Source organism: Rousettus aegyptiacus, unplaced genomic scaffold, assembly GCF_014176215.1.
Source record: "Rousettus aegyptiacus isolate mRouAeg1 unplaced genomic scaffold, mRouAeg1.p scaffold_m13_p_1, whole genome shotgun sequence".
Classification (NCBI taxonomy): Eukaryota; Metazoa; Chordata; class Mammalia; order Chiroptera; family Pteropodidae; genus Rousettus; species Rousettus aegyptiacus.
Window position 1 is genome coordinate 179,082,906 of NW_023416284.1, and position 27,609 is coordinate 179,110,514.

The window sequence follows — 27,609 nt, forward strand, 5'->3', positions numbered from 1 at the left end:
ACCGCTGACTTCTGAACGGCCCGAGGGGCCTCTGGGGTCCGGGCTGACTCTGCCCACCCCCTGGCGGGGGTGGGGGGGTGGGGTGGGGGTGAGAGGGAGTGGAGGTGAACATTGCACACTGGGCACCTGGATGACAGTAAAGATCCCGCCCAGGAGAGCAAAACAGGTGCCAGGAGAGGGGGAGGCGCGGAGTTGGGGCTGGGAGGGTGACGGTGACCAGCGCGGTCTCAGCCCAGTGGGCGCAGTCACCTGGGAGGTGTGAGAAGCTGGCGGCTGTCGCAGAAGCCTGAGAAGGTTGTTTGTTGCCACAAGTAGACGATTAGCAAAGACGCTTCCTGTGACAACTTTAGTCCCGAGCACCCACACAGAAGAGCTCAGCCCGGGGTCCTAAACCAGCAGCCCCTGCACCCCCAGGACGTGTAAGAAATGCAGATTCTCAGGCCCCACCCAGACCGCTGGGAGGACCCATAGGCCCTGTTCACTCCGACGTGGGGCATCTGAGCCTTCCCTTGCATCCCTAGATGCCTGGTGGTCCCCAAGCACTCAGGGGTGTGCTGGGTACAGGGTGGGACTGTCCCCCAGATGGTGCCTGGTTTGCTGGCCGTTGTGGCCTCTGGAGCCCAAGACCGAGGGGGCTCACCTACTGGGTGACAGGTGAAAAGTGGACCGGATCTGGAGGCCCAAGCATTGGGAGGACTCTGCCCGGATGGGGAGGGCCATTCCGGGGTCACTCACTGCGAACTATTAAAAGCGTTGAAGGCCGTGTGCCAGGACCATGTGCTGGGAGGTCTCAGGACCTGGCCGCTCTGTCGAGCATGGGTCATGTGCCCAAAGTCATCGCAGCTGTGAGCAGAGGGGTCAGGTGTGGGGCTGAGGAAGGGAGGTGGAGGGTGCTTGCGGGGGGTGGGGTGGGGGGTGAGGGGGCAGGTGGGGAAGCAGCTGGAGCTGAAGGGGCTCAGGTCTCCCCTCCCCCACCAGCAGCCCCCGAAACCCCTCGGGGAGGGTGGCCTGGTTACATGAGTGCTGCTGCGTGATTATGAAGAATCTTTAAAATATTTATAATGGGGCTTGTCATAAGGGAGTTTTAGTTGTAAAGAATGCACGTGGGCCTATCACATACTGAAGAGGGACCTTTGACAACTGGCCATGAACAAGGACAAGGAAGGGCGCTCCTAGCTGAGGCCCGGGCACTGGGCGGACCTCACGGGCCACTCTGGGGGTCCCGGAGCAGGATCGTCCATCAGCACGTCCTTGTTCTGAAAGAAAAAAAGAAAAAGCCAAGGCTAATTTAGCCTGCCCCCACCCTGCCCACTGAAGTTTCCTTTTGGAGAGCTAGGGCTGGTCCTGGGGTGGAACCCACACACGTGACCCCTGGAGGACACCCCAACAGGTTCTGCAGCGGCTGGCAGGGGAGCACTCAGAGGAACACGATGTCATCCAAACCCAGGGACGCTGAACCCAGGCCTTGACCTTCTGCTGGCTGAGAGGTCGGGAAGGCTGGCCTAGGTCAGGCTGGCCTAGGTTGGAGTAAAGGTCCCTTTGCTTATGAATAGGGTCGCGCTTAAATCTCCTTTCTCCCCGTGTTCCTGGAGCAGGGAGGGAGACCTGGAAGATGGAAGTAGATGGAGAAAGCCCAGGTGATCGGGAGACGGAGGTCAAGAGGGAGGTGTGGGATCACCTTCCTGCGACCTTGGAATCACACAAAGGGGGAGGGGGAGAGGGGAGGGGGCCGCTCAGGGTGAGGCGCCTTGCATTTTGCCAGGGAGCACCGAAGGTATGGGTGTTTTTAGGAATATTTTCTGGGGCAGACCAAACACACGAAGGCATCGAGAGATGCCCGCCTCCCGGGACTCCACCTGACTCAGGAACTGATCACTGTCCTGACCCGGGAGGCTGCTGTTTTGGAGACGGTGTCTGCCTCCAGCCTGCCCCACCGCTGGCCGCCCCTGGACATGGCCCCTGCCCAGCGTGGGGTGGCACAGCTCTTGCCGAGCAGCTACTAGGAGCGGGTGACGTAGAAGTTGGGAGCGGCCGAGCCACCGGGATGGCTCAGGGCCCGTGAGAGCCGTTTTTCACCTCAGTTCCTCGCCGGGGCGCGGAGTGTGGCAACACACATGGACACCGGAAAAGACGCTACCACCGTGTCCCCCGAACTTATAACTCCTGCTGTCGCCCGGCAGATCCGACTCAGGAAAACCAACCGACCCCAGGGTTTGTCATGCTAAGGAATTAACCGGCCACGGCGCGCAGCTCAGAACGACTTAGCGGCTGCTGAAAAAGCGAAGCCATCGGCCAAGGCTGCCATCAAAGGCACAAACTGGGGAGACCGGGTAGTTACTGGATTCTTTCTAGGGCACATTGGGTTCCCCGGGAAGTGGATGGCGGGTCGGTTTCTGATTTCCTCTGTGCCCAGCTCTGTGCCCAGGTGACCTGGGCCCACGGTGCTCCCGTGTGCCTTCCCCCCCTCCCCGGTGTCCGCGTGGACCTTCAGCTCAGGGTCTCTGGTGACAGAATAAAACTGGCCGCAGGGCTGAGGGAGGAGCCTTTCCCCAGACAGCGCCACCAAAGGGACCAGAGGGAAGAGAGCGGGCCTGTGACACGAAGTGAGAGGTGGCAGGGATTTTTTTTTTTTTTTTTTTTGAGGTCCTGCGTCACTCGGGCACGTAGATGTTTCTCTAGGGTCTCACCTGATCCTTTCGCTCCCTGACCCTCTGGTAACCTTTGAAATACTGAGGCGGTACAGCGAACGGACGCGCTCGTGGGGTCGGCCCCCACCCATCGGCAGCACGCGCCAGGGCCTGTGCAGCCGAGCCCCGAGCCCCAATCCCGGAGCCCCGAGCCCCAATCCCGGAGCCCCGAGCCCCGAGCCCCGAGCCCCGATCCCGGAGCCCCGAGCCCCGATCCCGGAGCCCCGAGCCCTGAGCCGCGAGCCCCGAGCCCCGAGCCGCGAGCCCCGAGCCCCGATCCCGGAGCCCCGAGCCCCGATCCCGGAGCCCCGAGCCCCGAGCCCCGAGCCCCGAGCCCCGATCCCGGAGCCCCGAGCCCCGAGCCCCGAGCCCCGGCTCGCGCGCGCCGCCTGCCGGCGTGGAGCGGTCCCCGTCGGTCACCGGCCCTGCTGCATAACCGCGACCCCCTCTCCAGCTGGGCCACTGCGGACCGAAGGGAGGCGGCAGGACACAGGCAAGGGGCACCGCGGCGATGGCCCGCGTCGGTCGGCACACCGCGGGCTCCCGACGAGGACGTCGGCCACCGGGGCTTTGCTCGGAGCGGAATCAGAGGGGTCCCCCCGCCCCGACGGCGGGGACGGCGGGAGAAGACAATCGGCGGCAACGAAATAACAGCAGGTACGTTCCCATTGCCCAGGCTGGCAGAGCCAAGGGGCCCTGCAGAGTCCGGCACAGCTGGGTAGGAACTGCCAAGTCCCAACTTCCTTTGACACTCAGTTGCTTCAACGTCCTCCTCGCAGACAGCCTCCTGCCGCATGTGCTGGGGACCCGGGTCTGCGGCCGAGCCTCTCCTTCCAGGGAGCCCACCTGGATGTGCCCCGTGGAGGGTGTCTGCGGGCTGCAGACCGGAGCCCGGGGTCAGAGGCAGTGTGAAGATGAGCTTTGGGAGCGTTTTCGGATGGGAAGGTAGTAGGTGTTCCAGAAACGTGCCGAGATTCCTCGGTTTGCCTGACTTAGTGTCTTAGGAAAGTCAATTAAGAGTGGCCCCACTGTCATTAAGAACATGATATACCTTCCTACCTATTTTTTTAGTGTTGTTTTCTGTTTTAGTGAGTGATCATGCCTCACCAAATGCTAATGAGGCCAAGGCCCCCTCCCCCCACCAGGCTTATGTAAGAAATATAAATCAAGGTCCCGAGTCACTCCGCTAATGCTGGGGCAGGACAGTTGAAAGTATATGTGCTTCTTGCTAGCTGCTGTTCTAATTTTCTCCAAACCCAAGTGAATTTGCTGTCTGACAAAATTTACCAACGGCCTCACGCATTATTACGGAAGAATGTCACCGCTTGCAAGAGACGCTTACTGTCCTCTCTACTCACAAAATCACAGCCTTTGATAATTAATCCTGATAACACCAATATAGAAACCCAAATATTTGACATATTATTCAGTGACTCTTGGAGAAAGGGGGAAAAAAATCTCATTCGAATATAATAAAACACTATGAAAATGTGTATTGTACTCCCTTTCATGAGAAATTTATTTGGAGAAATATTTGGTTTTTAATTTTACCTATTTTTTATTTGTACTTAACTATTTGTTTTACTTTTAGAGAAGATACATGAAAATGAGGTGAAAATATACAACATTCTCCATGAATGTACAACCAAACCTAGGAGATTAATTTTTGCCCCAAGTGAAATAACTAAATTCAGTGGATTTTAATTACTTTTGTCCCCATGGGCTTCGCTCCCCCCCCCCCCCAATTTCTTATATTTTCCCCTTAGGTTGCAATGATTAATTTGCAAGTTGAGTCCCATACTATCCATGAAACTAAGCAGAATGTGTGACAGGTGGGGAGAAGAAATGCCACGTCTTGACCAAGTAGGTAAAGAAAGGTTTTCCCCACCAGGTCAGCGTGACGGGGTCACCTGCGGCCGCTGCTCAGCTCAGCTCTGCTGGGCCTCTGGCTCGCTCGCCTCCGTGCCATTAAAATCCACGTTTCTAGCACAGATAGGCTGCGAGGCATCTTTCGAGGCAGATTCCATGCCCTATTTTTCATTCCCAGGTTGTTCTGAAACCACATTTTCTTGACTGAAAATAACAGCAGTCCACGGATACAGTTTTTCAGAGCAGCAATAACTTACAAGAATACAGGTTTTTCCCTTGAATAAATCCCGAGGCCTTGGAAGTCGGCCCTCTCTGCCCACTGCGTTTCCTCAGGACTGCTTTCTCTACCAGCTTTTTTGGGGGCACTGAGATTCTAAATGTAAAGCTTAACGCTTGGCTGATGTAAACAACATTCGTACTGAAAGCTGCCGTGATGTTGGCTTCCACGTGGAACGGAAATGGCTTGTGTTATCCAGCCTCTAAAAAATCTCTAGTGCTCAGCCTCCATGAAATGGATTGCTTATGGGGAGATAATGTCTGTTCTATTCCTTTTTAAGTCTGTGAAAAATGTCATCCTAGTTAATAGGGTGATTAAAACTCTTTATGCTCCAGGAGATAAATGTGATTATGTTTGTCATACTCTACCCAAGATAAAGACAGCAAAGAAGGCGAACTTGAAATTCCGTAGCATTTCCTCTCTTCCATATCCAGGAACATTCAGAACTCAATACACAGATGGTACTTCACATAAAGAATAACATTATCTGTTAAACATTTTTCCTTTCCATTAACCGATTTAACAATATGCCTCTGGTATAAAAGCAATAGACAAATGACTAAATCTTCTGATATCTGCGTTTTTAGTACAGAAAAATACCACTTTAATCACATGGATCGTTTTCTTTTTAATTTTCATCTGTGTTACTTCATTTTTGCTTTTAAAATGCAACTGGAGCTTATGCTTGGTACCTGGTCTAGGGACTCTGAGCCCATCAACCTTCCGTCAGCAGGTGATTCACAACCATCCTTACGTGAGTCCTCTGCCCTCCTCCAGGGACCGTAGCTATATGTGGAAAGGGATTTGAAACGCGCATGCCTTCATTCCTTCGGGCCTCCCACACGCCGGCCCCTGTGGGGACAGCGCACCCGCCATTGCCCCTGGCTCCCTCCCAGGGTCTGGCTGCCATCGGCATCCTGCTGTCACGGTCTACAAAACCCTCACAGGAGTCCCTGCCCTCAAGGAGCTTAAGAGGCAGGAATGTCTTAAATAGAATCATGGTTACTAATGATTTTCCCTTTTATTATCCCAGACAAGCTGGAAATTCTCATTTTCTCCTACCCAGTGGAGGGCTTTTAAAAATCAATACCTATTCTCCATCTAAGAAAATTAAAAATCCAGATTGTAGCTATAAATAGTTTTAGGTAGGCCCCCATTCTACCTGTTCAGGGGACTCTAGATCCAAACTAATAATATGGACAGAAACCTACTCACTTTGCTGTTGCCTTTTATCATTTCATTCAAAGGCGAGTCTGGGAGAGGACATCGAGAAGACACCACCACCGGCGGACCTGAGCTGGGCCCGGGCGACTGGAGGCTCCCCGCGCCCCGTTTCTGGACCGTGCATTCCGCTTGCCCTGGGACAGAGATGGGGTGCTGACTATGCGGACGGGGGACACGAACGACCCCAGTTAGGGGCTCAGCACCAACTCTCAAGATTCCGGTGGCGGGTGTGGCCACGCAGGACAAGCCTCAGATGTTCCTCTGGTCACCAAACCTGCCGCCGGCCACCAGAGTGGCCGCCCCTGGCTTCAGTCTCTCCCGGCCCTCCGCGTAAGGGGGCGGGTTTCAGGCGTTCCCCAGAGAGCTCCCGAGGAGACTGCCAAGTGACAGTTAGAAATCTCTCTTCTTAGCAGAGACTTAGTTAAAAATGAAAGACGGATGAAGTTTTTGCTGTTCCTCAACCCCGACAAAATTCATGGTCCTTTCCATTTAGGGTTTTTAACAGGTTACGTGTGAATCCCAGACGCTGAACGTACCGACTGAATGAACACTATGGCAGTTTTAGGAGGGTGACATGGTCCAGAGAAAAATGTTATACACTTGACATTTCATTTAAAATTCTCCTTAGAACTAAAACGTTTCATTATAACAGATTAATTTCAAATATACATTCTTAAACCTGACTGCTAATTAGGTAGGGCCTAAGCAATTATAAAGAAATCACACAATTCATATTCAACGAGAGGTTATTTTTCTGAACATAGATATATTAGGGTATTTTTCTTTAAAAAATTCAAATCTCCAGTAAAAATAATTGCATATAGACGTCCTGTTTTCTGTAAGAGCTGGACAGGAAGGGGTTGGCTGTGTATTTAAGGGTTCGTCAACAGCAAGTTTCATCAACAGAGCGGTACTAAACACTTACTATTGAGCCTTAATATGCAACTTTCTGGTTACAATATTTGTTAAGGTGACAACTGGGCCATTTTTACATTGACAACTGAGACGAAACTACAAACTGTCAGTCAGTGTTTGGGGACCCAGAACCGGTTTATCACAATTGTTCATTTTATACCCATCGTCCTTATTTCAGCGTAACTAGCTGTTCAAGTTCTCTTAGTCTGTTACTGGCTTTTGTCTAAGAATTGACGGGATCTTAAGGCGAGGTTATCAGGCGACGCAAAAACCCCATCGGAGCAGAGCGACACCCGCTGCCTGAAGCACACCACTCACCTGCCTGCCTGTCCCTGCAGGGCCGGCCTGGCGGGGAGCAAGGTTCCCGAGCTCTGACAGTCACATGCCGACACGGAAGGCTGTTGAAATCCATTTAATTAGACACATTGAGGTACTGCTGCTCTTAGGGGTCTGTTTATAAAGATTTCCATCGTCGGTTTTTATAAAATTTTTTTCAGGTACAAAACTTGGTTTTAACTGTTAGAGTCATAAACAGAGTATTTCCCCAGGGGGCTCCTCCACACAGAGAAGTAATCCAGATAATCATTTTTAAATAGTCTTCTGACTTTGGGGAAACTTTGCCTTCCCCCAAACACACAGCACACACACGTGCGCCCACATGGATTTTAAAGTAGAGGACAAAGACTGCGGGCCTCCCGCGCAGACACTGAACGCCACCCACCCCATGGCTTCGGCCAATCTGTGCGTCTTCCTGAGAAACCACGGAGTCCCTCTGCTGTTGGGCGTCTCCAAAGCTCCCCTTTCTGTACCAATCTTATTGGAATTCATCCACCACGCCCATTTCATTTGGATTTCAATGCTTCCTCCCACTCAACAGCAGATGCGGAGTTCTTGGGAATTGCTGGAAATATTGATTGCATTTTACTTCGAAAGTCTTTCATCTAAAAGAAGGGGGGAAAAAATCCATCATCAAATGTTAAAGGGAGGGGAAAAGAGCTGAACGATTAGGGCCGAATACCACTGCTGACTGGATATTTCACTGTTTGTGGGTACAGAGCAAAGGAAGACCGATAAAAGGTAAGAAACTGTATCCCAGCTACCTTGAAAGAAAATGATACACACCTCTTCTTTGAAGTATAAATCTACTGGGCCTTAAATAACATAAAACTCCACTCTGAATCTGGAAAGCAACAGGCTGTAAACTGTCAACCCTTTGTGATATTTACTCCCCAGCAGAAGAACGGTGTGTATTGTTGGCTTTCATAAATAAAGATGCAGCTGAGAATGAGATTTCTGTCTATCTGAATACATGAATATACTCAGCCCATTCAGTTAGAATTTTAGGTCCAGAGGGAAGAAGGGGAGAGAAGAAACTCAGCAGGGGGTTAATAAGAACAGATCCACGAATGGTGGATAGCCTAGCATGTTTTTATGTGCCAGTGTGGAAAATTCTAGGCAGAGGTTTTACTAGGAGAGGTTGATTTGGAATCTGAGAGTGGGAGCAATGGGTTGAAAGATCTTAACACATTTCCCGTTTAGGAGAAAAAAAAAAGTGCAGCTCACTGCCAGAGTTAATTTAATTTTATATAAACACACTCTTTGATGCTGAAGCAAACCTGACTGGTTTTCAACGTGAAAATAAAATATAAAAACTGTTCTTGGAGTTATTTCTAAACAGACTTTGTCTCTAATCCTAATGTAACAGAAATGTATACATACATCGGATTCATCAAATGAATCTTTGGCTAACAACTTTGAGAATGATGTTAATACCATGTGTAGGAATGCTACGTTTTCTAGGATTTGACTCTTACAGCGATGGAGAATTATATTTTGTAAATGGAAATACCACTACTAAGAACAGAATGCTATAAATAGAATGATGTCATTTGTTTCCAAAGATGATCAATATACTAGAGGGATGAGAAAACAATAATAAAGGGCAGACGTTCCGTGGCGAACCTTGGGGGTGAGGTCAGGACCATAATCCGCGAGTTATCTCGGGGTAAACGCTGCAGCCAAAGCGCTGCCGCTGCCTGCGAGTATTCTCGAGTATTCTCGGGGCAAACAGGACAAGGGTTAATGAACATGCAGGGTCAACCTGAAGCAATGGCTCCACCTAAAATGCACAGCGCCCGCTGGGAGGGGCGCTAACTTACGGGAGCTGGGTAACTTTTACTTTAGAGAGCACCAGCCACGCGCTCCTTGGCTCGTCCTTCCTACTCCTCATGGCCCTGCGGTGAGGACGGGGCAGAAGCACAGAACCGCCGCTTTCTCACCAGCCCCGCCCCAGCCCAACTCCCCGAGGGCGCGGATGTCCCCGACAGGGCCCGACAGGCCTCGCAAGGCACCTGGACGCATCGGCCGCACGTGAGCCATTTCTCAGAGTGGTTATTTTGAGAACTGGCTAATTTTGCTTTATGTTGATACTTATTGATTTCCATTTGACGCTGAATCTGTACCTCGTTTCCAAATCCGTAAACTCCTAGGCATTTATCCCGGTCATCTCGGCACTGCGGCTCGCAGCAGACTCTGGTGTCAGACCTCTCTGCTCAAGCCCTGGCTCCGACACGTGGAAAGCTGCCCATTTTCCCTAAGCGGTGGTCTCCACGTGTGCAGAATGGGGATCATTATCTGCTTACGGAGTTGTGAGGATTGAGTTAATGCATGTAAAGCACAGCACCTAACACACGGCAAGTGTGCAACCTACACTGTCACTACAGCGTCATCAAAATATATGTGCTATGTTTCAAGAACAAAGCTCATATGGATATAAGTATTGTGGTCTGTTTATTTAAAGCATTATTTCATAGTTATATATCATTTTGGTTTAAGTACTCTGACACTGGAAGATACCTAAGGTTACCCGCCATGTGTCGTCTGTAAGAGGTCCATGCCAACCACCTCGCTGTGGGTTCCGCACGCCACGGGCCCACAGGATGGCCAGCCCCTTCTTCCAGGCAGCTCTCTAGTTTGTGCTGCGATGGACTCTTCTCTACCTAGAGGCAGTACTGTATTCCTGCAGGAGGACTGAAAATGCTGGGTGTTTCGGTTGTCACAATCACCGGGGACTACCTCCGTGTGGTGGTGGGGGGAGGGCGTGGATGTGAAATGTCCAGGATGGCCCACTAAAAGAACTGCTTTGTCCAAAATACCAATAGTGCCCCACTGGAGAGCCCTGGACAAGACTAGCTCAGCTGAAGGGCGGCCGTCTCGCTGGAGGGGTTTGCAATGCGCTGCCTGGTCCTTACCCTCCACTTTTCTGGTTGAACATCTGTTACAACTAGGCCCAATGATGGAGGTTTCAAACAGAGTGCTGGGGTTGAAGTATCTTAGCCATCGACTAGCTCATTTAATACCCGTTTCCTTACTTGTGGGAGCAGGACTGCTGCTGACCTCTGTGCTGGGGTTAGAGCGACGAAAGCTTTACAGAAGGGTCCCCAAGCCCCAGGCAGTGGACCAGTACCAGTCTGTGGCCTGTTAGGAACGGGGCCACGCAACAGGAGGTGAGCAGTGGGCAAGCCAGTGCAGCTTCTTCTGTGTTCACAGCCGCTCCCCAGCGCCAGCATCACCGCCTCAGCTCCGCCTCAGATCCTCAGACATCAGATTCTCATAGGAGCACCAGTCCCTGGGGCCACAGAGGTTGGGGACTGCTGCTTCATAGGATCAACCGAGAAAGCCTTTGGACGTGTCAATAATTACAGTACCAATGGTAATTTTGAGGAACCTGAAAATTCAGCTTCTTCATAAAATAAAACAAGACTATAAATGTTGCCTGAACAGGAGCAATCATGTCTGCCATCTGGGAGGACCTACGAGTCAGGCACTGCACCAAGCCCTAGACTAAATAACAGTCTTCACGACTGCACGTGGCAGAAATGAGGACCGCCACTTCGCAAATGAGAAGCCAGAGGTGAGAGAGGTTAACCCACCCATGTGACTGCCTGACTGGTGTCCACGGCTCTTTCCCAACCATCACTCTGGTTCTGTGCCCTGGAAAGACACGGTACCTCTGTGACCTTTACTACCAACTTTCACTAAAAATGACTTTAAAAAACATATAGTGTACTCCTCTTGCAATGGTGACCATTTAGAATGGCATGGCATGCTCACTAAGAGCCAGTACTCACCCCCCTGTGGATAGAGGGCACGTTACGTTTTTCCACCCTCTTGAAGTTAGATAACCATGTGACCAGTTCTGGCTAAGGAAATGTGTGTCCCTTCCAGGGTGAAGCACTGAACTGCAGGTGTTGGTCCTCTGAGCCTCCCTTCCCTTTCCACAGCAATCATGAAAAGCTGAGTTGCCAGGGTGGGGCCTCGAGATCGAGGCAACCGGAGGGACGAAGCCAGCTTGTGGAGGGCAGCCGCCCTGGGGAGCCGTGTAAACCCACAGGGGATTTTCCGTAAGACAAAAAGGAAGTTTTGTTATTTTATTTAAGCCACACATTTGGAGACTGTGTTTTACTGCAGCATAACCCAAACTATCCTGATTGACATTAATGGTGAAGAGAATTACAAAATAGACATAAGGTATGCTCTGGTGCTCTTCAATGGGACATTACATTTGGTTGAAACATGATTAAATTATAAACTCCGGGGCTGGAAAAAAGAGAAGAGGAACTCTGTGCAGTTGAGCTTAAGCTCTTAGAACTACCTGGAACCGCCACCCTTCCCACTTCCGGGATGCTCAGTACATATTTAGTCCCATCACATGACACTGCTTCCTGGGGAGTCAGAATATTTCTAGATGTTCTCAATGAAGTAGTATGAGAACTCTGATCGGCATGGTAAAGGGTCATTTTGGGGGGCAGATTGCTGTCCTATGTCTACTTGATTAGATTCAACAAAGCATAACTGGCTTAGTTTACAGGGCAGATGTTGATACCTTTCACTTTTGATTAGGCCTGTGATATCCACCTGGATCCTGAGATATGTTTGAACATACCACATTATTTATTTAATATTCAATTGCATTAGGAAAGTTAACATACATTAAAAACTCACCTTATTTTCTAAGTTATTAGTGCTATCATGCATCTTCACTTTCTCTAAAACCCTCACTGTATCACAGGCATAAAGTCTAGAATCTGTAGTAAAGTCAATTGATTTAGGAATAAAATTGAAATGTGTTAACTTTTTGAGAAATACAATCCCTGAAATACTCACTAAAATTTTTTATGACAGTGATTAACAACAGGGCACAATTCAAAAGCTAAAGCTTTCTGTTAATGTAAGGTTAAACTGGGCTACAGGGATAGCCCCGGAGCACGTTGGGGCCAGGGCCCGCTCTGCTGCTGCTAAGATTCAGCCCAATAAGAACAATTCATAATATGCTTCCTGATTTAAGGTGCTAACAGGTCAGGTTCTCAGAGGCATTTCTAAAAGGATTTCAGTCAGGCTTTGTTTTTCGTAACTGAAAAATGTAGGGGGATGTTTTTCTCTACCAAATAAATGACAGCAACTGTACCATGTGTGACTGTCAGGACTTTTCCTAAAAGCTTTACATTTTACTGCATTAAATACTTCATAACCACCACCAATCTGATCACTGTTATTTCCATATTTTAACCTAATGATTGTGCTTCACTGGCTTAAGGTTGCACACAACACACACACACACACACACACACACACACACACGCGGGCGCGCGCGACATACTTGGCAGCTACCAGTTCATGATAATTTTTTAAAGGTCCTTCTTGATAGGCTGTCACAGAACAAAGGCAGCTAATGGCTCCATTACAGAAAGTACTTCTGTGTGTACACTTTTATATTGTAGAAAGTTATGTTTTAAATACACAAATAAGTAGTACATAACCCAGCCAGAACAGAAGAATTAACATGTATTTAATAAAGAGAATCAGAATTTCTATAACATGACAAACACCTACATCCTACACTTAAGACCTAACGGCAGCTACCTATATATTCAAGGCAAGTACTGGTACCTCAGTGGTACACAAAACACCTTCTTTGATGAAGTAGCTTAAGAATTGTTTTTTTTAAAAAATCTGAATGCTAAATAAGAGTTGGGGGGGCTACATAAATGGGCCAGTCACTCTACCCTTTTTTGTTTCCAACTTTTAGGAATTTAAGGTTATCCCAAATTTGACATATACAATCCTATGACTTCAGAATGGCAGATTTAACAACTTTAAAACTTAAAGTCCTTCTGAAGCTTCCAAAGTGTTTCTGCACTCTTCCTCAGACGACCCTCTTCTTCAGGGGTCAGCTTCACCTTTATAACGTCGGTAATACCATTCTCTCCCAGGACACAAGGAACACTGAGGGATACTTCTTCATTTATTCCATAGAGACCCTTAACTATGGTGGAAACTGGATGCACTCTCTTGAGATTCTTCAAAATGCTTTCTGATAAATCAGCTACAGATAGGCCAATGGCCCAAGAAGTATAACCTTTCATCTTAATTATCTCATACGCACTGGCAATCACATCTTTGTGGATCTTGTTCCACTGCTCGGGATCTTTATCAGTTCCTATGTCCGAGTTCAGATCCTTCAGAGGGACGCCGGCGATATTTACTCCGCTCCACACAGGAACACTTGAGTCTCCATGCTCTCCAAGGATCCACCCATGGCAGCTTTCAGAGTGGATACCAAGCTTCTGCCCAATCAAGAAACGAAAACGGGCAGTGTCCAGATTACAACCGCTTCCAATAACACGGCTTTGGGGAAATTCACTCAACTTCCAGGCTATATAAGTTAAGATATCCACTGGATTGGAAACAACGATCAGCTTGCAGTGAGGGCTGTACTGGATAATATTAGAAATCATTGATTTAAAGATGGCCACATTTCGCTGCACTAAATTAAGGCGAGTTTCTCCCTTTTCCTGCCGTACACCTGCTGTGATAATCACGAGGCTGGAGTTTGCAGTGACAAGATAATCTTTACTACAAACAATATTTGGCATTTTCACGAAAGGACTGCCATGTTGAAGATCCATTGTCTCGCCCTTCAGCTTGTCTTCAGCAGCGTCCACCAAGGCAAGTTCGTCACTCAAGCCTTTAAGCAGGATGCTGATAGCACAGGCCATGCCAACCGATCCAGTTCCTATAATGGAGATCTTACTGCGATGAACAACATCCTCTGAAGTTAGATTATTCATAAGCTCACACTTGACAGTTGCCATCTTGGACACGGCAATAACGGGCCAACCGCCCTTGAGCGGGATGCAGGCTGTCTGGCGGGGAAATGGTGCCATCCCCAGACTTAGGAAATTTGCTCTAGCAGCGCCTACTCTCCAGCTGGCCCGCAGGACTCCCACAGCCCAGCTCATGGCCACTCAAGAGGTGATATGAAAAAGTGGAGGAGAGTGGCAGGTAAGCTTCGAAGTGCGAAGGAAGGGAGCCAGGGACCGTTGGCCACGTCCTCAGCCTGCTACTGCGGCTGCGCAAGGCTGCGGGTCGTTGGACGCCCCATCAGCCTGCTACTGCGGCTGCGCAAGGCTGCGGGTCGTTGGACGCCCCATCAGCCTGCTACTGCGGCTGCGCAAGGCTGCGGGTCGTTGGACGCCCCATCAGCCTGCTACTGCGCGTGCGCAAGGCTGCGAGGCGTTGGACACTCCATCAGCTAGTTACTATGGCTGCGCAAGGTGGGCCTCTCTCACAAGGGCCTCCGCACTTCTCCGCACTGCTCTGCTCTCAGGCAGGCAGTAAAAGGACATCTTTAGCAAATGAATTCTGGAGTTAAAGTTTTACAAACATGAATTATCTTCAATATTTAATGTGTATCATGGGCCAACCCAGATCCCTGGGATTACTGCTTTGTATTTTTAGTGTGTGTGCCAGGTTAAACTGCTTTCATTAAATACAGATGAAAAAAGGTCAAAATTTCTGAACTATAACCCTGCCAGGAAGCGTAAGGAGCCTGTACACGGTCTCCCAATGGCCTCCTGCACCATGGGGATCCTGTTCTACACTGTACTCAGTTTGAGAACCTTATGCATGGATTCTACTGCCCTTGTGCAAGTCAAGACCATAACCCATAACTATGGGGAAGTCACAGGAGCTTGACAACAGGGTAAGGGGCCGATGGTGAGCTAGTCCAATACCAAAAGTTTACTGTGGAGAAGCTGTTAGCTTCTTTCTCCCCACTTATAAACTGAATTCTGACCATGAAGGGATTGCTCAAAGCTCTCCTTTCCTTCTAAGAAAGCAACGTCCTTTCTCCTAATGGGGCTCTTGGTACACATAGCGAATGCTCATGATCAGCAAAAAAAGATTTGTTTTAGAACTGATGCCGTGTTTTAGAACACGGAATCTTGACAAGATATTGTATATTCAGGTCTTGAAAAGCCATTCTCATTCTCCTTGCCACTGAAATGCTGTCCAGGAAAAGAGAAAGAATAAGTAAAGAATTTGGTGAGGGGTCAAGAAAGTGTGGCAATTAGCGGAGTTCCTGCAATCTTATTTAAGTGTGACTTACTGGCACTTAAGCAGGGACCACTCTGTTTAGATGGTACGGTCACAAGCTCTGTGACACTAGTAATGGTAAGAGCACCAGATATATCAGTTCTTTCTACACTATGGTAACCATTTGTCAAATTAAAAACAGGAATTTTAAAAATGATCATCCCTACTTAATGGTGGCCAACATTTTAGAGGGATCCTTTTACAAGACCAATTTTTGATAGCTATCGTTTCTTTTATTCCAGTCATAACCTGAAATGTTTTCACCTGATGCCTGTTCCCACCTTCTTCCTATAATGATTCCTTTGACCAGTCAAGTCATTTTCTAAGATAAGTGTTCTTGAGGATGAAATTCAAGGACATAAAGACTCTTAGCTAGATGGCTTCTTTCTATAGTAATTTTCTTTCTAAAGTTTGAACCTCTTCAGAAATACAATCTCTATGAGAGCTGCCTCTTCAGCTTTTCCCCTTAACCACAACTAAATCAATTTTGAAAAGAAAAAAAAAATACACTCTCCAAAATAAACATACCTCAAACAAAGCAGTTTTTTTTTTTTTTCTTAGATACTAAGTCTGGAGATAAGAACTAAGAAAGATGAAGAGATATACATGACCTCCACGGCAGATTTAGGTCCGCTCAAAGATGTGGGAAGCCAAACATAATTAGACAGCTCCCCGCCCTAATGACTTTCTATCTTAGGTGGCTCATTATTTCTTTTGAATGGAAAACCTGACTCAAATTTTCTGTTCAAAATGCAGTACAATATTATAGCTGATGGCAGGATTATGCCATAGTACTTTGGGTTACCCGCTGAGGAGGAATGAAGTAGGAAATGAAGATGAGCAGCATGTCTTGATCAAGAAGAGTTAACTAAGTCATTCCATTCCTTCAAACTAGACTCTCACTCCCAGCTCCCCAGCCCTTTTTCTACCTAGGGGTCCAGTTTAAATACAGATGCTCCTCAACTTATGATGGGGTTACATGCTGAGAAACCCACTGTGTGTTGAAAATATTGTAAGCTGAAAATGCATTTCATATACCTAACTGACCGAACTTCATGGCTTGGCCAAGCTTACCTTAAATGTGCTCACTTACATTAGCCTACAGGTAGGCACCATCATCCCGAGAGAGCACTGTACCACATATCACTAGTCCAGGAAAAGATCAGAATTCAAATTTTAAAGTACAGTTTCTACTAAGTGGGTATCGCTTTTGCGCCATCATAATGTCAAAAATTCATGTTAAACCATACATAAGTCAGGCTCATCTGTATTCCAGCTTCTCCTAAATCTTCTACAATGCCCCAAGCAGAACTGACTTTTTAAAATCTTGTACCACCAAAGTATTTTGTAATTAAATGTAATTACTTAAGAATTTATCACTCCAAAAGGGATCACCTTTTACTTACCAGCACATTCCTGTCCTCTAGAACAGAGCTTGGTCCATGAATAGAGATTCAGTAAATGTTTGCGACAGAAGAGAATAAGTAAATAACTATAGAACTGAGTTAAGTTAGTCAAGGGGGCTAAAAGGTGAGAGAGATGGAAAGGCACTGAGTAAAGGAGTAAAACATATAGGTGTTCGGGTTTCTTAGCAAGGTTGATGCATACATTTTAGATAAAGCTATGGATAAAAGAAAGATTCCTTAACTATTCTCAAAACTAACACCTACCTTTACCCAGTTAGAATATACAAAAAAAGAATAGGGGGAAAAAAATCGACACTGCTAGAAACACAGTAAATACAATGGCAGAGAGAATATTTTTATCTTTAAAGTTGTTTAAATGTTTTATCCTCTGGAAAGCTTTAAAAAAAAAAAAACTGCACAAAACCCTCGATTTGCAAAAAAAAAAAAAAAAAAATGAAAGCAGTGTTAATATTATAAATTAGTCTAAAATAGGCTATAATCTTATCAGTATACAAGCAAGACATTACACAATTATTTTAAAAGTTGTCTTTGTGTTTTGAAAGTCATAAAATGCAAATTGGAGTTTTAAAACGAAGTTGTGGGCTGTGATTCTGCTGCTCATAGATACTAAAATATATGTAACTATGTAATCCTTGTGTGGGGTTCTTTACAAATTCCAGCACCTGAAAGGATGTTCCTTTGTCAGCAATACTGGGAATGCTGGGGAAGGACAAAGGCAGGGCCACAAAGCTGTGTCCCTCGAATAGAGGGAGACTGTCCATTCAGAAAGCAACGCTCGGGGCGGTTTCCTACTTATGGTGTTCCAACATTCTAACGTGAATTGTCAAGTTCTATTAAATCTTATTTTTGTCCCTGAAAGGCATCATCTTACACATAATTTTTGGTGCAGTGTAAAAGAGCTGCTTGTATTAATCATAAAAATGAGAAAAAAGGAAGTAGTTTCCTGTGGCATAAAACACGAAAAACAAGTCATTAGTATGTGTGTAAACATCTCAAATCTTATCTAAAGATTGAGAACTTTTAACTTTATGGCTACAGGCGCTAACTGCATAGGTTAGCGCCTGTAGCCATAGGTTTTATTAATACACCCCTTTTATTTTCTGCCAGTGGATTAAGTAATAGAATACTACAGTCCCAGTAACAACTGCTTTATTCATCTAAAAAAAAAACTGACATGAAGAAAATCTTTGTGTATAGAAGTTACTTTCATTTTGAGGTAGAAACGTAAAGTTACCTTTATAAACCCTAAACTGCCAAAACAGATTAACTCCATGTTGTAAAGGTTAAAAATTAACTTGCCTCAAAACTCCAGCTAAGCAAAGAACAGTCAGCAGCGAGGACAGGGGGGAAGGGAGGAGTGCTCTGGGTGGAGGATCGGTAAGTCCAAGGCTCAGAGGCTAGAGTCTACAGCCACGCCACCCTGAAAGTGCCCAATCTCGTCTGATCCCGGAAGCTAAGCAGGGTCAGGCCTCTTTAGTACTTGAATAGGAGACCACCTAGGAAGACCAGGTGCGGTAGGTGTTAAAAAAAAAAAAAAAAAAGGCTCAGAAGCCAGGAAGAACATGGCTTGTCAGCATGGCTGGAACTCCAAGTGTGATGAAGGCTTATGAGGGACACAGCTAGGCTCCCAATCGAAGCACTACTGACATTCCAGGCCAGATCATTCTCTGTGGACCTGTCCTGTGTATTGTAGGATGTTTAGTGACGTCTTGGCCTCTATCCATTAGATAGCAGTAGCACCCCCATGGTTATGACAACCAAAAATGTCTCCGGACATTGCCAAATATCTTTAGCCCAGGGAGAAGAGAGTGGCAAGATCGCCTCTGGCTGAGTCAGTGAATAAGCAGGGCCAGATCACGTATTCATAAGCTATTTCAAGGGACTTGCACTTTATTCTCAATGGAAGAGGGAGCCACTGAAATGACAGAAGCTGTGTGACCGCCCTGCATTCAACAGCTGCTTACCCAATACCCCCTCTGATACGGATACTGAGGATGCAACAGTGAACAAGATAAATGAGGTCACTACTCTTAGAATGTTCACTCTTTTTGCAAAGGCAGATAAACCAAGAAAATGGTCAATATAATCTCATTTTGCAATAACTGCTGTGAAGAAAATAGGATAATGTTAGAGAAAAACTGAGGGATGGGAGTGCAGAGGCCGCCACAGTAGACCAGAAGCTTCTCTGAGGTGAAACACACTTGGGCTGGAACCCTGGATGGCAACACAGAGCCAGCTGCGCCCGGGATGGAGCTTCCTGGGCAAAGCTAGAAGAAAAGGCCCTGAGCAGGAACGAATCTGGTGTGAGGAAGGAACAGAAAGGCCTGGGGATGGGGGGCGGGGGGCGGGCGGGCGGGGAGGGGTAGCAGTGGGAATGGGGGTGCGTGGTGGGAGGGGTGAAGGGGTGGTTCAAGATGAGGTCAGCGAAGGAGGTGGGACCATGTCCTGTGAGACCTCAGCAGGAGCCACTGAAGGGTTCTAATTAAAGGAGTGACATGATCTGACCTATATTTAAAAAATACCTCTGGCTGCTATGTGGAGAACAAATTCTAGAGGAAGTAAAGGAGAGGCCAGTTTCTCAGGCAGGAAACTATTTCAGTACACTAGGCAAGAGACGAACGAAGGCACGAGAAGAAAGGAGCCAGGTTCTGCTCAGTAGCAAAGCCAGTAAGCAGGACTGGCGCATGGACCAGGGAAGGGAAACGCGGCTCTGAGATGATTCTTGCTGGGTTTTCCAGTTGAACAACTGAAGGGAGGGGAGGGGCGCTTACTGAAATGGGAAAGACTAAGGGAGGAGCAAGTGAGGAGGAGGTGGGGGACCAAGAGTCCCAGTCAGCACGCGGGTCACTGATGTGCCTGGGAGGGACAAGGACAGACGTACGACATATAGTTGTGAGGCGGATCTGAAGGTCAGGCTGGAGCGACATTTTTGGACACCATCGGCTTGCACAGATTGTTTTAAATGCCAGGGGCGAGATGAGAGTACCAAGGGATGGAGAACAAGAATCTGTGTCGGAAGCCCCTGACACTGACGTTTCGAGGCCTACCAGGGGAGGAGCCAGCAAGGCAGACCCGCAGAAATGGCCAGTGAGGCAGAAGGTGTCTGAGAAGCCAAAGGACAGTGTTCCATTGAGGAGAGAATGCTCGGCTGTGTCAGATGTTGCTGAGAGGTCAAGAGGCAGAGGATAAAGACTAGACCTGGATCTGGCCACAAGCAGGACACCGTGGCTCTGAGGCCAGCAGTTTCAGGGGATGCTGGGAAAGACGCTGGACTGCGGAGGGAAAAGGAAAATCTGCCCTATGAAAGGAAGGAGACGAATGGGCTGGTAGCTGGAGGAGGCGGAGAAATATCAAGAAAGAGTTTTCAGTGGAGGCAGAAACTAGAGCATGTCTCCGCACGCTGCAGCAGAGGGAAAAACTGACAATCAGCGAAGGCCAAGGATAATTACAGGAGTGAGGTCCTGGGGTAGGTCCCAGGGGTGAGATGGAATGCCCAGAGGGCGGTGAGTGGGGGGATGGGGACCCTCTGGTAGCGGCATGAACATTTTACCCACGGGGGCATGAGAAAGGCAGCGAGTGGTACAGATGCAGGCGGAGGTTTGGGGAAGGCGGAGCCCAGTGCACTGGTGTGGAGACCGTGGAGAGGCCAGGCGGAGGCGGGGAGGGGTGGGTGAGGGAGTGGCAGACCGATGACCACCAGACACGGGGGTGAGAAAGAGTGTGGTCATGAGTCGAATCCAGCTTTTCTCTATAGGCAACTTTGGGGACGATGCCGCCATTCACTGATGAGTGGCCCACACGTCTGGCTGGGAGTAGGGTACGGGTAGGGAGTTGGGTGTGAGCAGACAGTTCAGAGGGGACACACATGATGCTTGCAGGACGTCTAAGCATCAGTGTTCAGTCAAGCAGGCCCACGAGCCAGGAGCTCAGGGGTCTGGGTTGAAGACTCAGACCTGGCAGTTGTCTCCAAGTGGATGAAACCACCAGAGAGGGTGAACCCTGGGAACGGGAAAATGCGAAGGCAAAGGCAGGAATCTCGGTGTAACTGTGCAAAGTGAAGCAGCAGCATTTCGCAAAGAAATGGGATAGTGGGGAGTGAAAACTATGAGCCGAACAACGATCAGGAACAATTACTAAAAGAGTAAAGAACTATAAAAGCTCCAACTCTGTTAGCACAAGAGGCGAACAATAACTGATATGTCTGACTCATCAAGAAAACATGAAATCGTGTTCAGCACAGTTCACATTGTGGAAATATACATAGCACATTAAAAAAAATTTTCTTCTTACACTTGTTAGAAATATTTCAGTCAGTAAAATTCAGTTTGAGAAGACACTTCCATTTTCTGATATATAGGTAAATTAATAATATGTAAATATATCAACACATATATTTTCATAGTTTTAGATATTCATAAGTGACTAACTGATACTAGGTAAAACAAAGCTTTTAAAACAGAGCTTAGGGGGAAGCATATGCTATTAGGTCTTCACACCACAAGGCTTTATAGAGAGATCTGCTCATGTGAGTTCAATTTTCTGTGCTCAGTGTAAGAAATAAGGACAGAGAACGTGAGAAACCAAGTGAAATCAAGGACAGCTTTCCTCCAGCGCAATAAGGCTGGGAACATTCCTGGGGTGATTAAGCCTGATTTGTGTCAGGCCTCGGAATAAGAATGCTTTTATAGCAGAGCTTATCTTTCTAGTAATTGTTGCACATTCTTCCTTTATAAACTGCCTGGGGCCTTATTTTATTTATAAGAAAAAACTGATAGGTTTTTAAAGAGCTATCTTGGCAACATGCCAAAACAGCTGATTCCCTGCCCCTTGGCTTAGGGAAAAAAAATGCATGGGTCATTATCTCTCCTTTTAAACTGACGCTGTCCCTGTCATCAAATTGCTCCTCCACATGTGCCTCTCACCACCGGGCTGTCAAGCCCATTAGAGCTGCAATGGAATGGGAAGTAAGGGTTACAGAGATGTTCTTGTCACCTCGGACCTGAATTTAACTGATGCACAGTGCCACTTCCAATTAATTTAAAAATGATTCCAGGAAAATATTCCTCAATGCTTTGGCTGTTTGAAGGCCCAGAGCTTGACAGATGGACCATCTCTGCGAGACCGTGCTGACTGTTCTGGGCCTTCCCGTAAGTACTATTGGGAAGAGGAAGCAGGCTTGGGTCTGCTGACATCTGCAATCAGAATGAGAAATCAAAGCTTGCTTCATGGGGCAGAAGCTGGTCGCGATCCCTGGGAGCACTGGGATTAGATTAGGCAAGGACGTGGAGGGAAACGTCTCGGCCGCCTTTCAGACCCCCCTGCAGATCACTCAGAAGTGGCCACCATGAAACAATCTGCCAGGAGACAAGCTTTGTTTTCAATCTTTGACTTAAATCAGTGAAAAGTATATAACAGGAAGTCTGTTTCCTTTTTAGATATCTTAGAAGATATTTTAGATACCTTGAAAACTTTTAAGGTTCTCCATAGTTTCATTTTACATAGGGGGTTCTAGCTAGCATTCACTCTACAAAGCTGCTTCATTTGAAACGACTAACACAATGTAGGAATATGTGAGATGCATATGAGATACATAGGCATGTTGGTAAAAAACTGAAATTAGCAAAGTCAAAAGAAACAGATTTGACTACAAGTAGCAAAAGCCCTCAACTTGGTCATAAGGCAATGAAGAAGTGAGCCTAAATACTAACATAAAAAGAATGCCTAAGCAGCTACAAAAAAAGCTGGAGAAAGTATACTTTATTAGCATTATCCAATATTGTCCTAGAGGAAAGGTATAATATTACATCTCTTAAAAGAGCTTTCTAAGAATAGAAAAGTCAAATGACAATTTTTAGAGAAATATTTAAAATGTTTTATTTACATTTTATGTTTTCTTTTCTTTCTTTCTTTTTTTTTTTTTAAGAAAAAGAGGCCTGAACAGTATGCAAGCCTCCAATCACAGATTATTTCCATTAAAGCCCTTACAGCAGCAGGACCTTCAGAGAGATGCAGTAAAGGAAGAGATTATTTCCATCTATCAGACTGGCAAAAATTTCAGAGTAATAGAAGCCACTAATGGCAAGGGCGCCAGGGCACGGCTGACATCCTCTAAGCTGTTCTGGACGGCCCTTTAGCGGCAGATATCAAAAACATTTTTAACAAGCATTTTGATTCAACAATAACATTTTCTGTCTTTAGGACAAATTTCTTGACCAAGAAAGAGTATAAAGAGATGTATGCCTCTAAAGGTTCGCTATGGTGTTTCATGGTGAAAACACCACTCTCCTGTTGGCAGGAGAATGATTAAATAAACTGTAACACACAATAGAGTACTATGTAGCCATAAAAAGTGACTGAGGTTTATACATTCTACTATGCAGATGTCCCTCTGACTGTTCAGTGAAGAAAGGTTCCAAGGCAGCACAATACAAGGACATTCACATGTGATTATGTGACAAACCTACAGAAAGTCTGACAAGATGCTTTTACTGTAATAGGTGATTACAACAAAGTGAGATTTCTGGTGATTCTGTTTCCTTTTTGGTACTTTTCTACATTGATTCTTTTTCTTTTTCTTTTTTTTTTTTTTAACAATGAATACACATTTTTATAAGAAAAAAAGCCATCTGTTTAAAAATAATAGGTCCAAAATACATTTTTCTTTAAAAATCAATACCAGTATACATAGATAAAGACAATACTTCTTATCCAGTGGTAAAAGGTAAACATAAAAACAAACAAATAAAAACTTCATTTCTAAGTTAATTTTTAAATTTAAATCTCTGGACAGTTTGAAGTATTTCATAATAACTAAGAATGTTTTCATTCATGGTTTTATTACTACTGAGGTTTTAGCTCCTATTAGGGTAACAACTCTAAGTCATCTGTAAATTCTAACTTTACCAAGGATCATGAACATGTTATATATAAGCCATAGTTAACATCAGCAATGGGCAATTCTAACAAGGACTTTGAGATTATAGCCTCAACTCAAAAAAAATGTAGAACCTGGGTCCATTGGCATAAAAAGCTATAAAGTTTCCAACATATGAAATCAGGATTATTTACATACTTAATGTTTCTCCTTCTAAGGGGAGAAAAAAAGATAAGGTAGCCTAACCATAACTATGCTCAAATTCTTCAGAAATCCTTTCAAGTATCAATACCTACTATAAATTAAAAAAGGTAAAAAAGTTAACAAGTCATTGCTCTTGAGCAATAACTGCAGGTGACTTTTTTTGGGGGGGGGGAGGGTGGGGACTGGGGAATTACCAGTTGGTATCACTGGAGATCCTACGTACTGACTGAAGAGCATCTGTCCCAGCCCATCTCTACACTTACGTCTTCGGCCCTTACGAAATGATCTAATCAGAGTGCCATGCTGTGCCCTCACCTGGCCTGAACTGTCCTTCTCCCACACGCAGCGAGCGTTCGTTCTTTTCACAATTAAGTTACTGTAACGAAATTCATGCTGCCACAAAATCATAATCAGATGATAAAATACCATAATTCAAACTAACTGATGGACCCATACTGAGCAGCCAGGCTACGCTTGCTGGCCCGAGGCTGAGCGGGGGGTGAGCTGGTAAGGCGACGCCATGCCGAACCTGTACTGATTCCCACACAGAGGGGGCAGGACCCGCCTTAAATTCTGGGCGCACTCATTTGCTTCAGTCTGCTGACAAGATGGCTCCCACTATCTCCCCTTTTCTGAAACCTCTGATTACATGACATACCATTGTGTAAGACACAAATCTGTATTTATGTTTGATGTATTATAATTATTCTATGTGAAATGAAATTCCACAATGATTATGTATAAACAAAAAATAAATCCAAAATATTTCTAAGAATCTAAGCCCTTTGCTTTAGGCATTTCAACATGTTCCGTCTCGGGCCAGCAGATGTAGCTGTGAATTAAAACAGGGAATGTAAGCTGTTCTCAGTCAGCCATTAGATGGCAGCCTTTTTTTTTGAACTGGGTTTATATTGGAGATCCAGGACAGCTGAAGGCAGCCGCCACCAACTGTTCGACACCGGAATTGATTCTGATTTACCTGCATTTATCTGGAATGGTCATCTCAGTTGTTTATTGAGCACACAGACCCAGCCATTTCTGTTAACATTTTCTGTTTTACTTAGTCACTGAAAGATGACATTTTCCAATAAGAGGTAGTAAATACTAATAAAAGTTCACTGGATTCAAGGTAATCTCACAGTTTTCATCAAAACTCCCTCCGTGCAGGCATTCTCTAAATGCAGAGCTGAAAAATGCCATATTGCTCTCCACAAGCTTGGGGCAGGGTCATAGAATAAGAATTTGCTTAGAAAGCTTGAAAACCTAAGCCTTCTTCTACAAGTCTACTGGGGAGTCCTATCTTAACACAGTGCCTGGCTCAGGGTAGGCCCACAAATGTCTTCTGAATGAACAAATCAATAAACACTACTGCTTTTAAAAGCTGTACCCTTGACAAAACATCAGCGGTTCATTTTTCTGTGAGGCTTTTCAGACGTGGAGACCAAACCTATACACCTAATGACCCACATGTAGGGAGAGTGCATTTGCAGTCTCTCTATTTAGTTAAAGACGCAAAGATGCACTATAAAGCATTCCAGGTATCCTTATATTCAATAGGGCCAATCGGAAAAGAATTTTTCTCTCCTGTTTTATTTAGGCAATAAACCCCTTATCAGTCCCATACAACAAAGAAGTTCACATTCTAGAAACTAAAATAGCACAATCTAGCCCATGAAGCTCAAGTTTGCAAGCATAAAATTTAATTTAAATAACCTAATTTTGCTGGCATATGAAAATTTGCCAGCAAGGTTACTTTAATCAGACTAGGAGAAAAACAACATCTGTTTGTCTATTAGTATATTTTCATGAAAAGTACAATAATGCCTATGTTTAGTTATGATTAAGCCAAACGTGAACAACCCAATGCCAGTAATAATAATACTTACTACTCCAGCAATCCTCCTCTGCCTTCCCCTGTACTGAGGCACTCCCATCAGCATGCACATGTGCTATTAATTCTCCCAACTTAAAAAAAAGCAAACTCTCTTGACCCTGTCTCCCCCTTCGAGCTATGACCCCATTTCTTTCTTTCCCTAAGACTTGCTCACACATACTGCCCCCGATCTCCTGCCTCCATTCTCTTCTAGATCCATTCCACTCAGGCTTTACCTCTCAATGGCCACCGCACTGCTAACTGAGTGAACTATCAGTTCTCAACTCACGTGACTTTTCCACAGCATACATCTCCATGAAGTGCTTTTTTCACCTGGCATCCAAGTCACCATTCCCCTCGTCCTCCCTGCTTTCGGTAGGGAAATCTCCTTTGCTACTCTCCCTCCACCCCCGACCTCTGACCCTGGGGAGTGCCCAGAAGCTCCCTCCTCAGACCTCTTCCCTCCTCTCTGTTCTCTCCACGTTTACTGCCTTAGGGAGCTCACCTGGTTTCCTGGCGTTAACTATCTATAAACTGATGAGCCACAAATTCATATCTTCACCTTGCACCTCCGCCCTGAATTCCAGCCTTCTACAGCTAACTGCTTACTTGACTCTGCACTTGGCCATCTAAGACACATCGCAAACTGGCAAGTCCCAGACTGACCTCCTGACACTAACCAATGCCTGCTCCTGTCGCACTGGTCCCCATCCATTGCCCAGCTGCTCAAACCAAAAGCCGTGGAGACGTCCTTGACTACACTTTTCCTCTCCTTTTTCATATCCAATCTGTAACAAATCCTTGTTGATTCTGTCTTTGAAATGCATCTAGAACCTCTTTTCATCACTGCTGCCACTTATTCCAAACCACCATCAATTTCCACCTGTCACAAAGAGCCGGGTCCAAGAACTTCCTACCAGGGGTTTAATGACAAAGAAGCCAGTCATTCCGAATGTAGAGCTCTTTAGCTTGGGGTATAAATTACACACACACTGGCTCTTTGGATTTTTTCCAATGATATGTAAACACATTAATAATTTAAATAATTTTAAAATGCTGTAACTATTTTAGGATATTTATATATATGGATGTTGAACACAACATAGAAAGTTGTTCCAAATTAAGTAATTTTACTGAACAAGTAGCTAGTACCAATTCATATAAAATAAACATCTGGTATGAATTAGTCATTATTTAATTATATTTGAAGTTTTACCGCCTTCAAATATTTAAATTACTGATATGATTTATTAGTTATGAGAAATTGCCTAGTTATTAGTAAAAATTTAGCCACATCTGTCATCACTTCCTGAGACAGTGAACAAACTATGCAAATTTTAAGATCAGGAAGATTTAGACCTCAGAAAGCAGAATAAACACTGCAGACACCAATTGCGGGACTGTAGTTACTCACACTGTGAACTCCCAGCGCCTTCCAGACTGCAAAGCTGATCACGCCGACCCCGCACCAGGCATATAGCGAGCCCCAGCCCAGGGCTCGCAAGGCCAGGGAAGACCCGCTCTCCGGGAGGGCGGCGGTGGCCACGCTTCCCTGAAATGAGGACGGAAAGGTTGGGGTAAAAATCCTCAATTCGGAATAAATATTTGGGGAGTGTTTAACATGAATGTTAAAAACAAAGTAAACACAAAAATATCCCAGGAGAAACCTTTGAAATTTATATAGAACTATTTATAACTTACATTTCTACATTACTGAGAACGAACATTTTCCCTAGTTATCACGAACCAAATATTTATGCCTTTTGAAATGCCTATTTATGTGATTTGCCCAAGTTTTCTTATTTGTGCATTCTCTTTATATA

At 45.9% G+C, this 27,609-nt stretch overlaps 2 protein-coding genes across 6 annotated transcripts in view; both read right to left on the bottom strand.

Annotated features, from left to right (window-relative positions):
* Positions 1-228: 228 nt before the first annotated feature.
* TMEM242 (transmembrane protein 242) overlaps positions 229-27,609 on the bottom strand; it is a 34,176-nt gene continuing 6,795 nt past the window's right edge. For 2 of the 4 annotated variants that reach the window (XM_016162895.2, XM_016162896.2), the window contains exons 3-4: positions 27,201-27,338; positions 7,369-7,913 (exon numbers count right to left, since the gene is read on the bottom strand). In XM_016162895.2, coding sequence (XP_016018381.2) covers positions 7,815-7,913; positions 27,201-27,338 — 237 coding nt within the window. In that variant the 3' untranslated portion in view covers positions 7,369-7,814. Of the gene's footprint in view, positions 844-1,037; positions 1,257-7,368; positions 7,914-27,200; positions 27,339-27,609 lie in introns of those variants that run through there. The other 2 variants (XR_004951439.1, XM_036223120.1) reach the window with 2 other exon arrangements.
* Positions 12,788-27,335, bottom strand: LDHAL6B (lactate dehydrogenase A like 6B). 2 transcript variants are annotated; one of them, XM_016162894.2, is made up of 2 exons: positions 27,201-27,335; positions 12,788-14,047 (listed from the first exon to the last, which is right to left on the bottom strand). In XM_016162894.2, the coding sequence occupies exon 2, from the start codon at positions 14,028-14,030 to the stop codon at positions 13,128-13,130; it is 903 nt and encodes a 300-aa protein (XP_016018380.1). In that variant the 5' UTR covers positions 14,031-14,047; positions 27,201-27,335; the 3' UTR covers positions 12,788-13,127. The 2 variants fall into 2 exon arrangements, with proteins under 2 accessions (XP_016018380.1, XP_016018379.1); XM_016162893.2 differs by lacking the exon at positions 27,201-27,335 and having other exon boundaries at positions 12,788-17,884.

Excerpts from the sequence above, each read along its gene's own strand:
- LDHAL6B (XM_016162893.2), bottom strand. The coding sequence starts at position 14,273 with ATGAGCTGGGCTGTGGGAGTCCTGCGGGCCAGCTGGAGAGTAGGCGCT.